A 12,792-nucleotide genomic window follows, 5' to 3' on the forward strand; every position below is an offset into this window, starting at 1 on the left:
CATTTTCTTCAAAAAATGACAGCACAGGATGATGTGGAAGCATATCTTACCACCTTTGAAAGGACTGCAGAGAGGGAGAAGTGGCCGAAAGAAGAATGGGCAGGGCTTCTGGCACCATACCTGGCAGGGGACGCTCAAAAAGCGTATTTCGACCTGGAGTTGACAGATGCACAGGATTACGATAAACTGAAGGGAAAGAGGTTGAAGCACTGCTGGATTCCGGCAGTATGCTAACCCTGGTCGTTGCAAACCTAGTGCCAACTCATAAACTGGATACAAGTCAGGATATCAGTGTTACCTGCATTCATGGGGATACCCGTCTGTACCCCACAGCCTTAGTGAGCATACAAACAGAGGACGATCTGCTGAATTGTGAGGTCGGCGTGGTCCCAAAGATGCCATATGATGTAATATTGGGTAGACACTTTCCTAACTTTGCGAAGTTAGGCCAAAAGAATGGCATATTTGAGAAGCCAACAACCCTGACCAAGCAGGAAGAGGCATGGGGCCTTCAACCAAAACCAAGAAAAGAGGTCTCCCAGGGGCCAACCTCACAGGTGCTAGTAGGGGAGGATGAGGATGAAGTGGCAAACCTCGTTGACAACGAACAGCCTGGTACTACTGGGGCTGGGGTCGATCTGAATCCAGAGGATGACAATCTAGAACCAGCAGACCTGGCAGGGTCTTTGACTAATTTCGGGACGGCCCAAAACCAGGATCCAACCCTGCAGCAAGCCAGAGCAGACGTGCAGGTCGTCGATGGTACTCCCATAAATGATGGGATGAGGCCTAATAGTTTTCCCCACTTTATTATGAAAAAAGGTTTGGTGTACAGAGTCTCAAAAATAGGGGTTGATGTGGTTGAACAGTTGTTGGTCCCCACCCGGTACCGGAGGACAGTACTGGATCTAGCTCATGGGCACATTCTGGGTGGACACCTTGGTATCGATAAAACCCGAGACCGGATTGTAAGGAGGTTTTACTGGCCAGGAATTCAGGCTGAAGTGGCTCGGCATTGTGGAGAGTGCCCGGAGTGCCAGTTAACAGCTCCCCGACCAGCTGTTAGAAGCCCGTTAGTGCCACTCCCCATAATCGAAACGCCATTTGAGAGGATAGCGATGGATATAGTGGGCCCACTACCCAAGTCCGCCAGAGGACACCAATACATTCTCGTCATTCTAGATTATGCCACTCGCTACCCAGAAGCCATTCCCCTTCGGACGATGACTTCCAAAAATATTGCCAAGGAATTAGTGCTCTTGTTCACCAGGGTAGGGGTTCCAAAGGAGATCCTTACTGACCAGGGGACCACCTTTATGTCCCACCTTATGGCGGACCTTTGTAAATTGTGGCAGGTGAAACAGTTGAGGACATCGGTTTACCATCCTCAGACGGACGGGCTGGTTGAGAGATTCAACAGGACCCTGAAGTCAATGCTCAGGAAGGTAATCGATAAGGATGGGAAAAACTGGGATTGCATGTTGCCGTATCTGATGTTTGCCATTAGAGAGGTTCCTCAAGCCTCACTGGGGTTTTCTCCCTTTGAGCTGGTATATGGGAGGCACCCCCGGGGAATCTTAGACATCGCCCGGGAAACCTGGGAGCACCAATCCACCCCGTATACTAGTGTCATAGAGCACGTCACGGCAATGCAAGACAGGATAGCCACAGTCATGCCCATCGTCCGAGAGCACATGAGACAAGCACAAGAGCACCAGCGGCACACTTATAACCGGCAGGCTACCCTGAGGGAATTTCAACCGGGAGATAAGGTGTTAGTGCTGATCCCCACGGTAGAGTGCAAACTACTAGCCACATGGAAAGGACCATATGAAGTACTGGAGAGAATAGGAGAAGTGAATTATCGGATCCGACAGCCAGGTCGACGGCCACAGGAACAGATCTATCACATAAACCTGTTAAAAGCATGGAGAGAGAGAAACACTAATGGTCACATACCCTACACACACTCAGGGGGCAGCCGAAGTAAATATTTCACCTACTCTGTCCCCAGCACAAGTACAGGAAGTAAAGACCCTGATCCAGAAAAACAGAGATGTGTTTTCAGAGGTACCCGGCCGAACTGAGGTTACGGCTCACGATATCGTTTCCCTACCAGGGAGAAAAGTGAGCATGAGGCCATATCGGGTACCCGAGGCTCGACAGGCCGCGATTAGAGCAGAGACAGAGAAAATGTTGACAGCTGGAGTGATCGAGGAGTCACATAGTGAGTGGTCTAGCCCAATTGTGATGGTCTCCAAGCCCGATGGGTCTTTGCGGTTCTGTAACGACTTTCGGAAGGTAAATGAAATCTCCAAGTTTGATGCCTACCCCATGCCCCGAGTAGACGAACTACTGGAGAAAGTTGGTAAAGCTCGGTACATTACGACCCTGGACCTGACAAAAGGGTACTGGCAAATTCCTCTGACCCCCAGGGCCAAAGAAAAGACAGCCTTTGCAACCCCTGACGGTTTGTTTCAATACACCGTCATGCCATTCGGCTTACACGGGGCCCCAGCCACCTTTCAACGGGGTCCTAAAACCGCACCAGGCATACGCCGCAGCTTATTTAGATGACGTGGGAATCTACAGCCCTGATTGGGAATCCCACTTACCCCGGGTACAGGCGGTGTTAGACGCCCTTAGAAAGGCAAGGCTCACGGCGAACCCTGCCAAGTGTTATGTGGGGTTAGGGGAAACAGAGTATCTGGGATACACCGTGGGAAGAGGGTTAATCAAACCCCAACAGAAGAAGGTGGAGGCAATTAGAGAATGGCCGAAACCAGTAAATAAGAAGCAAGTTCGAGCGTTCCTAGGGCTGACTGGTTACTACCGGAAGTTCATCCCAAGTTATGCCACAGTGGCCGCCCCACTCACCGACATGACTAGAGCCAGAGGGCCAAACATGGTCAAATGGGATGAAAGGGCCACCAAAGCATTTAGGACATTACAGGAGGCTCTCTGCTGTAATCCAGTGCTGGTGGTACCAGACTTTGAGAAAGAGTTTGTGGTTCAGACGGATGCCTCAGAGGTCGGCTTGGGAGCAGTGCTATCCCAAGAGGTAGAAGGGGTGGAACACCCCATCCTGTTTTTAAGCAGGAAGCTGGAACCACGGGAAACCAACTACGCGGTCGTTGAGAAAGAGGCGCTGGCAGTAAAGTGGGCTCTAGAAAGCCTAAAATACTACCTGCTGGGGCGCCACTTCACCCTCATCAGTGACCATGCCCCACTCACCTGGATGCATAGGGCTAAAGAGAAGAACGCTCGGGTGATGCGGTGGTTTTTGAGTCTCCAACCGTTTCACTTTGACTTGAAACACAAAGCAGGGAAGGAAATGGGAAATGTGGATGGGTTATCCCGCATGCACGCATATTTTGCTGCGGTAGCCCGACCTAGGGGGTCGGATCTAGGGGGGGAGATATGTGGCAAAGAAGGGGGTCGAGTGATAAATGGCAGATATGTGAGAGCAGAACTAATAAATGGGCTCTGCCCGATCACTAAAATGGCCACCCCGATCAGAACTACAGATCACAAAATGGCCGACTGCCAAAACTACAAGTCCCAGAAGCAAGGGGAACCCACAGAAGGTGGAGCCGACACACAGATAAAGGGTCAAGGAAAACCAGGAAGAGGAAGTGAGGGCTGGAAGGATCTGTGAACCATAGAGAAAGAGACAATAGATATCGGCTGGATTTACTGTGTATGAGCTGGACTGTTTTGGACTTACCTGTTGGCGTTTGGACCTGGACCTACTGAGAACCCGATTCGTGTACCGAACCCTGCTATCCTTGAACTTGCCTACGACCTGGGTGGACCAGGACGGAGAGACAAACACACAGGTACTGTCCTGTTCGAAAGAACTCTCATTCTGGGGTAATTTGGTGACAGTTTCCCACTTAATTTGTGACAAATGCTCATAACCTTGAAGAGGTTTGCCACAGTTCGGTCAGAGACTAACATGTGAGCTAGTTTTGCCCTGGTTTTTTTTGGGGGGGGGGGGGGTACATTTTCTTCACGCTTACATAAAAAAATTAAAAACATTTTTTTAAAGCATTGTAAAGTTATTTTTTTGGCCCAGTGGATGGTCGGTCTGTGGCCATGACTGAGTGGTTGCATTTCTCCACCCCTATCCCTTGACTGTTTACAGGAACAATGGTGAGGTGTTTTCTCTGTCCCTGTACTACAGATTGCCCTTTAACCTTTGTAGCCTTCTGCCTGGTGTGTTTAACTTGTCTAAAGTACTGTATCTTTAAAGCTAATTATTAGTATTTTTTTTAAATTGTATTTTTTCTAGTTGAGTATATTATTTATATTGTTTTGTCTTGTGTGTAAAACTGAATAAACAGAGTTTTCAAAAAAAAGAAATAATCACTGTAACAGGCGATGATTTGTAATCAGTTATGAGCTGGGCTGTAACAAAAGCTTGCACACACTCCTGCCTACCAGATATGGAGTTGTCCACCCTTTTTTGCTATTTTATTAGGATCCCCATTAGCTGTAGCAAAAGCAGCAGCTACTCTTCCTGGGGTGCACACAAAACATGACATAATACAGACATTAATAAACAACAGCTCAAGGACAGAACTACATAAAATCCCATTAAAAAAAATATGTAATAAAACGTACACGTAGCCTACATATCAATACATACACAAACTATCTAGGTCAAATAGGGGAGAGGCGTTGTGAGATGTTGTAAAAAAATAAATAAATGTAAACCAGGTTTGCTGTTAATTTGAGCAATATGAGATGGAACGGAGTTCCATGCAATAATGGCTCTACATAGTACTGTACGCTTTCTTGAATTTGTTCTGGATTTGGGGACTGTGAAAAGACCCCTGATGGCATGTCTATGCAAATAATTTGGGATTTTCAACACACTGTTTCTTATAAAAAGAAGTGATGCAGTCAGTCTCTCCACAATTCTTAGCCAAGCGAGACTGGCATGCATTGCATGTATATCAGCCCTGTCATTACTTTGCCCCAAGTCATTACTCGGCACAATGGGTACAACTGATGGTATTGATCTATAACGCATGCTCCACTCTTTAGTTGAAGTTGAACTTGTTGTCTTGTGCCAAAGTGGCAGCTGCTAAGGGAACAGTGGCAGACCAGACGACTGTAGCCAAGGTAGCACTGGTCCACACCTGTCGGGTGAGTAGTATTGGTTGGTACAGTATGTGCCTCCCTGCTGAAAAAAACAGCATAGACCAGCCTAAATTTCAAGCTGGTCTGTTCAGCATGGTCTAGTGGGTTACGCTGACGATGCTGGTGACAAAGTTGGTCTAGCTCAGGGATGGGCAACTGACCCTTTGTAAGCCTGCGGATCAATTTCCACAAAAATAAAAAATAAAACACCCCATTGGGTTCTCTCCACTTACTGTTGAGACTCAGAATGCACAATTTGAAATTTGGTTGTGCATCAAAAAAATATATATTGTTATGTCAGTCACTGACAGTCAATCAAGCAATTTTTTTTTTAGATTGATAAGTTAGTCTAGCTAGCCAGCTAAACTTGTAGTAATCATGGTCTAATTACACCCCCGGGGGCACCCCAAAGATTTTGTTAGTCACTCACTCAGATATGGTATCATATGTTAAACTGCAAACATTTCTTTCCACCCCATGGTAAAATGCCTAGAATTGTGCAGAAAAACTGCATAATGGAGGATGTATAGGCACGGCTTCCTTATTTAAAGGTTGGTTATGTGTGCATTTGTTTCATTCTGCTGGAGTTGACATCAAAGCAACTATAAATTGTTGAAATTCATATACAAATATTGAACGCATTTAATGAGACAATTAAAAGATGTGCAACATGAAAACATTGTCCCAATTACATTGTGTAATTTTATGGCGGTCCCTAACCAGCCCCAGAGACAGGCTATTGCGATCCAATGTCAAACCAACTTCACCATGGTTGCACATCAGCCAGCTGAAGCCAATTGGCAAATTAAGTTGGCTAGCTGGCTGAAGGAGAAGATCTGGTAAAATATGGTATGTTGCTAATATCATCTAGGTAGCTAGCCCCTTTGCAGAAAATGTGCCTATTCATGACAAAATCCAGTTTTTGGGGGGGGGGAAATAGGGCTTGGGTGGTGGACATGGAGTGGGAGTGTCTGTGGGAATGGTCACTGGTGCGGTCGCCAACCAAAATTTTAGAGGCCCTCCTGTTTGCCGTAGTGATAATCAATGGGGGCCCCATGCCATGACAAAAATACCCCCAAATGCATCATTTTGGGCAGACTTGTGCGTACTGTGATAGAAGTGCTTTAGATTCCTCTTTAGAAACACTGGCATAAAAGTTGGTCTAATTTACTCAAAAGTCTAATTATGGCAACAAAAAAACATTTTGGCTGGTAAAAAATCTGAGTGGCTGGAAGATGTTTAAATTATTATTATTTTATTTTTTAACTACCTGCCCCAGTGACTGGTGGACCAAAAATATAGATTCAGGCCCAATATACAGCGCATTCGGGAAGTATTCAGAGCCCTTGACCTTCTCCACATTTTGTTACTTTATTCCATTTTAGAATAAGACTGTAAAGTGTTTTTTCCCTTCAATCTACAAACAGTATCCCATAATGACAAAGCAAAAACAGGTTTGCAAGCGTTGCACAACTGTATTTGAGGAGTTTATTTCATTCTTCTCTGCAGTTCCTCTCCAAGTTGTAGAAACATCTTCAATGATGATCAATGGAAACAGGATGCACCTGAGCTCAATTTTGAGTCTCATAGCAAAAAGGGTCTGAATACTTATGTAAATAAGGTATGTTTTTTGTTTTTTTGAATACATTTGCTAAAATGTCTAAAAACCTGTTTTTGTTTTGTCATTATGGGCTATTGTGTGTAGATTGACGAGGAATTGTTTTTATTTTATTTAATCCATTTTAGAATAAGTCAAAGTCAAGGGTCTGAATACTTTCGGAATGCAATGTAGGTCCATTATCTTTTCTACACACTTTACATCTGGTTTTAGTCATTTACACTGAAAATATTAACAAAAAACAGCCCACCCAAGACTTTTGTATGCAGAAAAAACCCTGGATTGTAAATATCTGACTGCTACCACGATAGTAATATGTACAACACCAAAAGCATATAAATAAGCTAACAAAGTTAAATAGAATATGGAACTGTAGATGAAAATGTTTAATATATCTTCCGTTTTGGAACAAGGCAGCTAGTAGCTAGCTGGCAGCAAAGGTGTTGGCTAGAGATGAAGTCCAAGGGCTTGCGGGGATTTATCTACTTTGTTGACAATTAGCATTTTCAAAACAGTAAATAGAGCCGAATATATTGATGAATAAGATTGAAATCAGTTCCGTGTTTGACCGCTAGGTTTTATGACAACACAAGTACTCTATAGCTGACCCTGCTCATTCCTGAGCTTGAAATGTTGATCCTTTGCTCAGGACAAGGGCATTTCCTGGCAGAGAAACATGGAAATGAATTCTATGGAAAATTACAAAAACAAACCTTATCCCTTATAAATTTCACCTGAAGCTATTTTTTAGATCAAATAATACAAATGATATGTCCTTGCCAGACAAGGATTGTCCTGACTTTCATGAATCCCTGAAATGTATATGGCATTATAGATAAGTGTGCAAGTACTATTCAGGGCTCGACATTAACGCTTGTCCTCTTGTCCGGGACAATAAAATAAAAAATTGTCTGACAAGAGAAATAGATTTAAGTTGTCTGAATGGACAAGTAAAAAGAAAAATAATAATCACAAAATCAAACAATAACTCTGATCAGAATTGGATAAGAGGCCAACGCTGGAATAATATTAAAATCTATTTTTCATATACATAAATAAAAAAAGCCTACACGTCAAAGTGTAGGTCAGGGGTGTCAAACTCATTCCACGGAGGGCCTAGTGTCTGCAGGTTTTTGGTTTTTCCTTTCAATAAAGCCCTAGACAACCAGGTGTGGGGAGTTCCTAACTAATTAGTGATGTTAATTCATCAATCAAGTACAAGGGAGGAGCGAAAACCCGCAGACACTCGCCTCCCCCCTTTGTGTGTTTCTCTAATGGTAAAAAATATAGTAATGCATTTATTTTGTGTCATACATTGATGTAAAAATGGTGTTCAAGATTTTTGGATAAGTGACTTGGGTAAAAAAACACGACCCCAAAATTTCTGTCCTACTTGTCCTCCGGACAAGTGGCTAAAAAAATGTAGTCAAGCCCGGCTACTGATTTGACAAAACAAGATCCATCATGTTGACACGGTCCACCATCTATGACACGCAACAATCAGCTGCATTGACAATCAGTAGTGTGGATTTAATTGTGTGTGCAGTAAGATGAATTGCAGTACCTCCTGGAAGCCGTTGTACTGCTCACAGTTGGGGCAGTCCCAGCAGTTTCTGTTTCCATATGGGACCACTGAGTCCTGGTTGCAGAACCAGCAATTCACATTGACATGTGTGGGTTTCTTTCTGCATAGGGAAGAGAAGTGTTTAACTTTAGATACACTGTCTAAAGGTAACATTGCTGATCCAGGTAAAGAGCTAGATGCAGAGTTGTGGACTCGAGTCACACATTTGATGACTTGAGACTCAACTTGATAGAAATTAAAATGGCTTGGAGCGTCAAGACTCGGCCCTCGACTTGAGACTGATTACTTGAAATTCTGTCTAGGTTCTCCGTGCATTACTCTCCACCCAGCCAGAGACAGTAGACGCAGAACCGCCTTTACAAAAATAAGTTGGCTAGTGAAACGCACACTCGGCCCTCTGATTGGAGAGGTCGGGTAAGCTAGCAAACAGACTGCTGATTTGCTGTACTGCTATAGAATCGGGTGCAGCGCAAATGTCAATTTGTAGGGCGAAAGGATGGCCATAAATAGGAAGCTCCACAAACAAACTGGTGATCAATAATATAAACTGTTTATTTTGCAAACTCAACAGCAATGGAGCACCAAGCAACAATTACTAGCGTAGCCCTACTGGTCATTTAGCAGGCTATGTCAAAATTGTTGAAATGTATACATTTACTTATGAAGATTGCATTTGAAATTTGTTCAAATTAATTACTGTAGGCGTATCTCTCCACTTGTGATCGCCAAACTCCCGCCAGTGGAGGAGAGTGCTTTGTTTTCTTGTTGAAATGTTTGACATTGCTTTCACACATTTAAATGCATGTGGCAAATCTATATTCCATCTAAACCTATAATAATTGCTGGCGTTTCATCATTCCATCCACATACCTTGTCATGGCATTCTTGGTTCAATAGAAAACTGAATATCCAATATAAAACGTTCTAACTATTGAACCAAGCATGCCATGAAACAAACACTTTATTCAGATTTCAATCTTAAAACAAAAAAAGGATGTGGATTGTTCTCCAACCTCCCGATTTAGAATATACCATTTTCATGGCATGCTTGGTTCAATAGCTAGTATTGGTGAGCAAATGTCTCAAATTGAGACCGCACAGACAACCGGTAGAGTATGTTAAGTTTGAATGTAATTGTACGAAACCTTCTGGATTTTAAGGAACATTTACATGATTTTGCAGTCATTCGTTTGAGGCTGTAGATACTAGGGTTGAAACAGTACGTGTATTCGCATTGAACCGTTCGGTACAGGGTCCACGGTGCAGTACGCACTGTGAACCGAACATTACTTTAATCATATATTATAGCTAGGAAAATATATACATATATCATTGTAAAGAAAATATTGCATAAACCAATGGCGTGTAAATTAACATGGGAAAACTATCAACATAGTAATTAGGTTGTATTAAAAAAAATTGTAAAGAGTTGTTTCGTCTCGTAGCTGTATGCAACTCCGCTCATTAGTTATTTCACTCCAGCGAGAACAGAGCTGAGAGACCGTCGTAGCAGCAATTAGCTGATGAAGGAATTAGCAGTTAGCTAAATGCAAAGGAGCAACATGGCAAGCCAGAACTAGAAGAGGCCCTGGTATCATTCAGGTCTGCCGTCTGGGAACATTTCGGTTTCCCTGTAAACTATAACGGGGATTGCCAGCGAGTGGTGGATAACATTTCTACAACATGTAGGCTCTGTTCATTGCCGATAGACTATTTGAGTGGCAATACGAGTTACATGACAACTCATTTGCACTGACATCACCCCAAAGTGCCAATCGGTGGGACTACGCAAAAAAAATCTCCCGGCAACCACCTCTCCCCACAGCCTTCAGGCAACAATATGCGGCTGACTACAGTAGGGCTAAAAAAAATCTACGCAGGATGGCAAAATTCATAGCGGCAAATATGAGACCTTTCTCTGTAGTAGAATGCGGGGTTCAGAAATATGTTTAAACATGTTTAAAATAAAGAACAACTTGAGAGCGAGTTGTCAGAAACGCTGTCTGTTTCTCTACCAGACAGTTGGACTACTTGATCTACAGAGCGGATTCGACCATATTAATGACCTATGGCTCGTAATTCTGTGTATTATGTTATAATTAAGTCTATGATTTGATAGAGCAGTCTGACTGCGCGGTGGTAGGCAGCAGCACGCTCGTAAGCATTCATTCAAACAGCACTTTCGTGCGCTTGCCAGCAGCTCTTCGCAATGCTTCAAGCATTGCACTGTTTATGACTTCAAGCCTATCAACTCCCGAGATTAAGCTGGTGTAACCGATGTGAAATGGCTAGCTAGTTAGCGGGGTGCGCACTAATAGCGTTTCAAACGTCACTCGCTCTGAGACTTGGAGTAGTTGTTCCCCTTGCTCTGCATGGGTAACGCTGCTTCGAGGGTGGCTGTTGTCGATGTGTTCCTGGTTCGAGCCCAGGTAGGAGCGAGGAGAGGGCTATACTGTTACACTGGTAATACTAAAGTGCCTATAAGAACATCCAATAGTCAAAGGTATATGAAATACAAATCGTATAGAGAAATAGTCCTATAATTCCTATAATAACTACAACCTAAAACTTCTTACCTGAGAATATTGAAGACTCATGTTAAAAGGAACCATCACCTTTCATATGTTCTCATGTTCTGAGCAAGGAACTTAAACGTTCGCTTTCTTACATGGCACATATTGCACTTTTACTTTCTTCTCCAACACTGTTTTTGCATTATTTAAACCAAATTGAACATGTTTCATTATTTATTTGAGGCTAAATTGATTTTATTGATGTATTATATTAAGATAAAATAAGTGTTCATGGTGGAAGACCAAAGAGTTAATATACCCTCATGTTGCCATGTTAGAAAGGCGCTACCTGGCTGTGCCTGGGACCTCTGTCCCAAGAGAGAGGTTATTCTCCACAGCGGCTGCCATTGTCACAGCAAGCCGATGTGTGCTCACTGCAGATAATGTGGATACCCTAATCTTAAAGAAAAACTTGAAAATCGGATTATTATTTTTTTCTTCAAGGCACTGCAATGTGACTTAATTTTAAACCGTAACACCACTGTATCGTACCGAACCGTGAGTTTTGTGAACCGTTTCACCACTAGTAGATACCAATTGATTGTATTATAGCCTAATTAAATCAGACTAAGTTATGGCTAGCTTACTACCCGGTGTTAAAATAAATGAAACGTGATACATTCGAAGCGGACATCCTGTAGTGTAATGTTACTAATGTACTAGTCAAAAGGCGCGCGCGGGGGCCCACTCGCCACGAACAATGTTAGTTAGCTAGCAGCTATCTAGTTGGCTCATTACCAGTTGACAGGCGATTTGCAGGAATATTATTTGGTCATAGGATCTTATATTAATCGTTTTAGATGGCTGCAACTAATGTTAGTAGTGTATGATTACGTGTTAGTTGGCTCATTAGCTGCGTGAAATATGATAAGCAAACATGACAGACTAGTTTACTGCATACCTTGTTGCAATTTTGTAAATCAGAGCTCCCCCAGCCATAAAGACCGTTGCTCCGGCTCCTCCGTACATGAATTGAGGATATTCCAAGATCAGCTGGTTGAACGCCTCCATTTATTCCCAGTGTTTGGCAGTTATCTAAAACAGAAGTGTATGGCAGCTAGTGTTTATATTTCTAGACATGTATCGAGCATGCACGAGGCAAACTCCGAATTGACCTCTTTCAGAGAGGAAAGAAGCCCCGCCTCTTCTTCGTCTTCTTCTTTGGGATTGGCTTGGAGGTTCGCATCCAACGTTAAAGGTGCATAAACCGCCACCTACTGTACTGGAGTGTGAGGCCAGTCATTGCCTACCTACATTAAATTCTCTTCATTAATCCTGTTCCTCTAAGAACGTGGAATAGAGCTCTAGACAACACTTTCCTCCCCCCACTACACCACCCAAACCCCCTCTAGCCTCTCTAACCCTTTCACACAATCTCTCCCAATCTACATCATATATTTTAAATCAAATTAAACAGGAAGAACCAGTGACTTTTCCGGGATTCTTCCGGTGGCATGGAGGAGTACACCACATCAGTCACTGGCTTCATCAATAAGTGCATTAATGACGTCGTCCCCACAGTGACTGTACGTACATATATCAACCAGAAGCCATGGATTACAGGCAACATCCGCACTGAGCTAAAGGGTAGAGCTGCCGCTTTCAAGGAGCGGGACTCTAACCCGGAAGTTTATAAGAAACCCCGCTATGCCCTCCGACGAACCGTCAAACAGGCAAAGCGTCAATACAGGAATAAGATCAAATCGTACTACACCAACTCCGACACTCGTCGGATGTGACAGGGCTTGCAGACTACAAAGAGAAGCACAGCTGAGAGCTGCCCAGTGACACAAACCTACCAGACGAGCTAAATGACTTCAATGCTTGCTTCGAGGCAAGTAACACTGAAACATGCATAAAGGCATCAG

The 12,792-nt window shown here is 43.4% G+C and overlaps 1 protein-coding gene across 2 annotated transcripts in view; it reads right to left on the reverse strand.

Moving 5' to 3' along the window:
- The window catches only part of tmem201 (transmembrane protein 201), a 34,948-nt gene extending 22,865 nt beyond the window's left edge, over window positions 1–12,083 (reverse strand). The window contains exons 1-2 of one of the 2 annotated variants that reach the window (XM_055892407.1): window positions 11,826–12,083; window positions 8,331–8,451 (exon numbers count right to left, since the gene is read on the reverse strand). In XM_055892407.1, the coding sequence (XP_055748382.1) occupies window positions 8,331–8,451; window positions 11,826–11,935 (231 nt within the window). In that variant the 5' untranslated portion in view covers window positions 11,936–12,083. The remainder of the gene's footprint in view (window positions 1–8,330; window positions 8,452–11,825) is intronic. The other variant, XM_055892408.1, reaches the window with a different exon arrangement.
- Between the last annotated feature and the right edge of the window lie 709 nt (window positions 12,084–12,792).

This window comes from Salvelinus fontinalis, chromosome 31 (genome assembly GCF_029448725.1).
Source record: "Salvelinus fontinalis isolate EN_2023a chromosome 31, ASM2944872v1, whole genome shotgun sequence".
NCBI lineage: Eukaryota > Metazoa > Chordata > Actinopteri > Salmoniformes > Salmonidae > Salvelinus > Salvelinus fontinalis.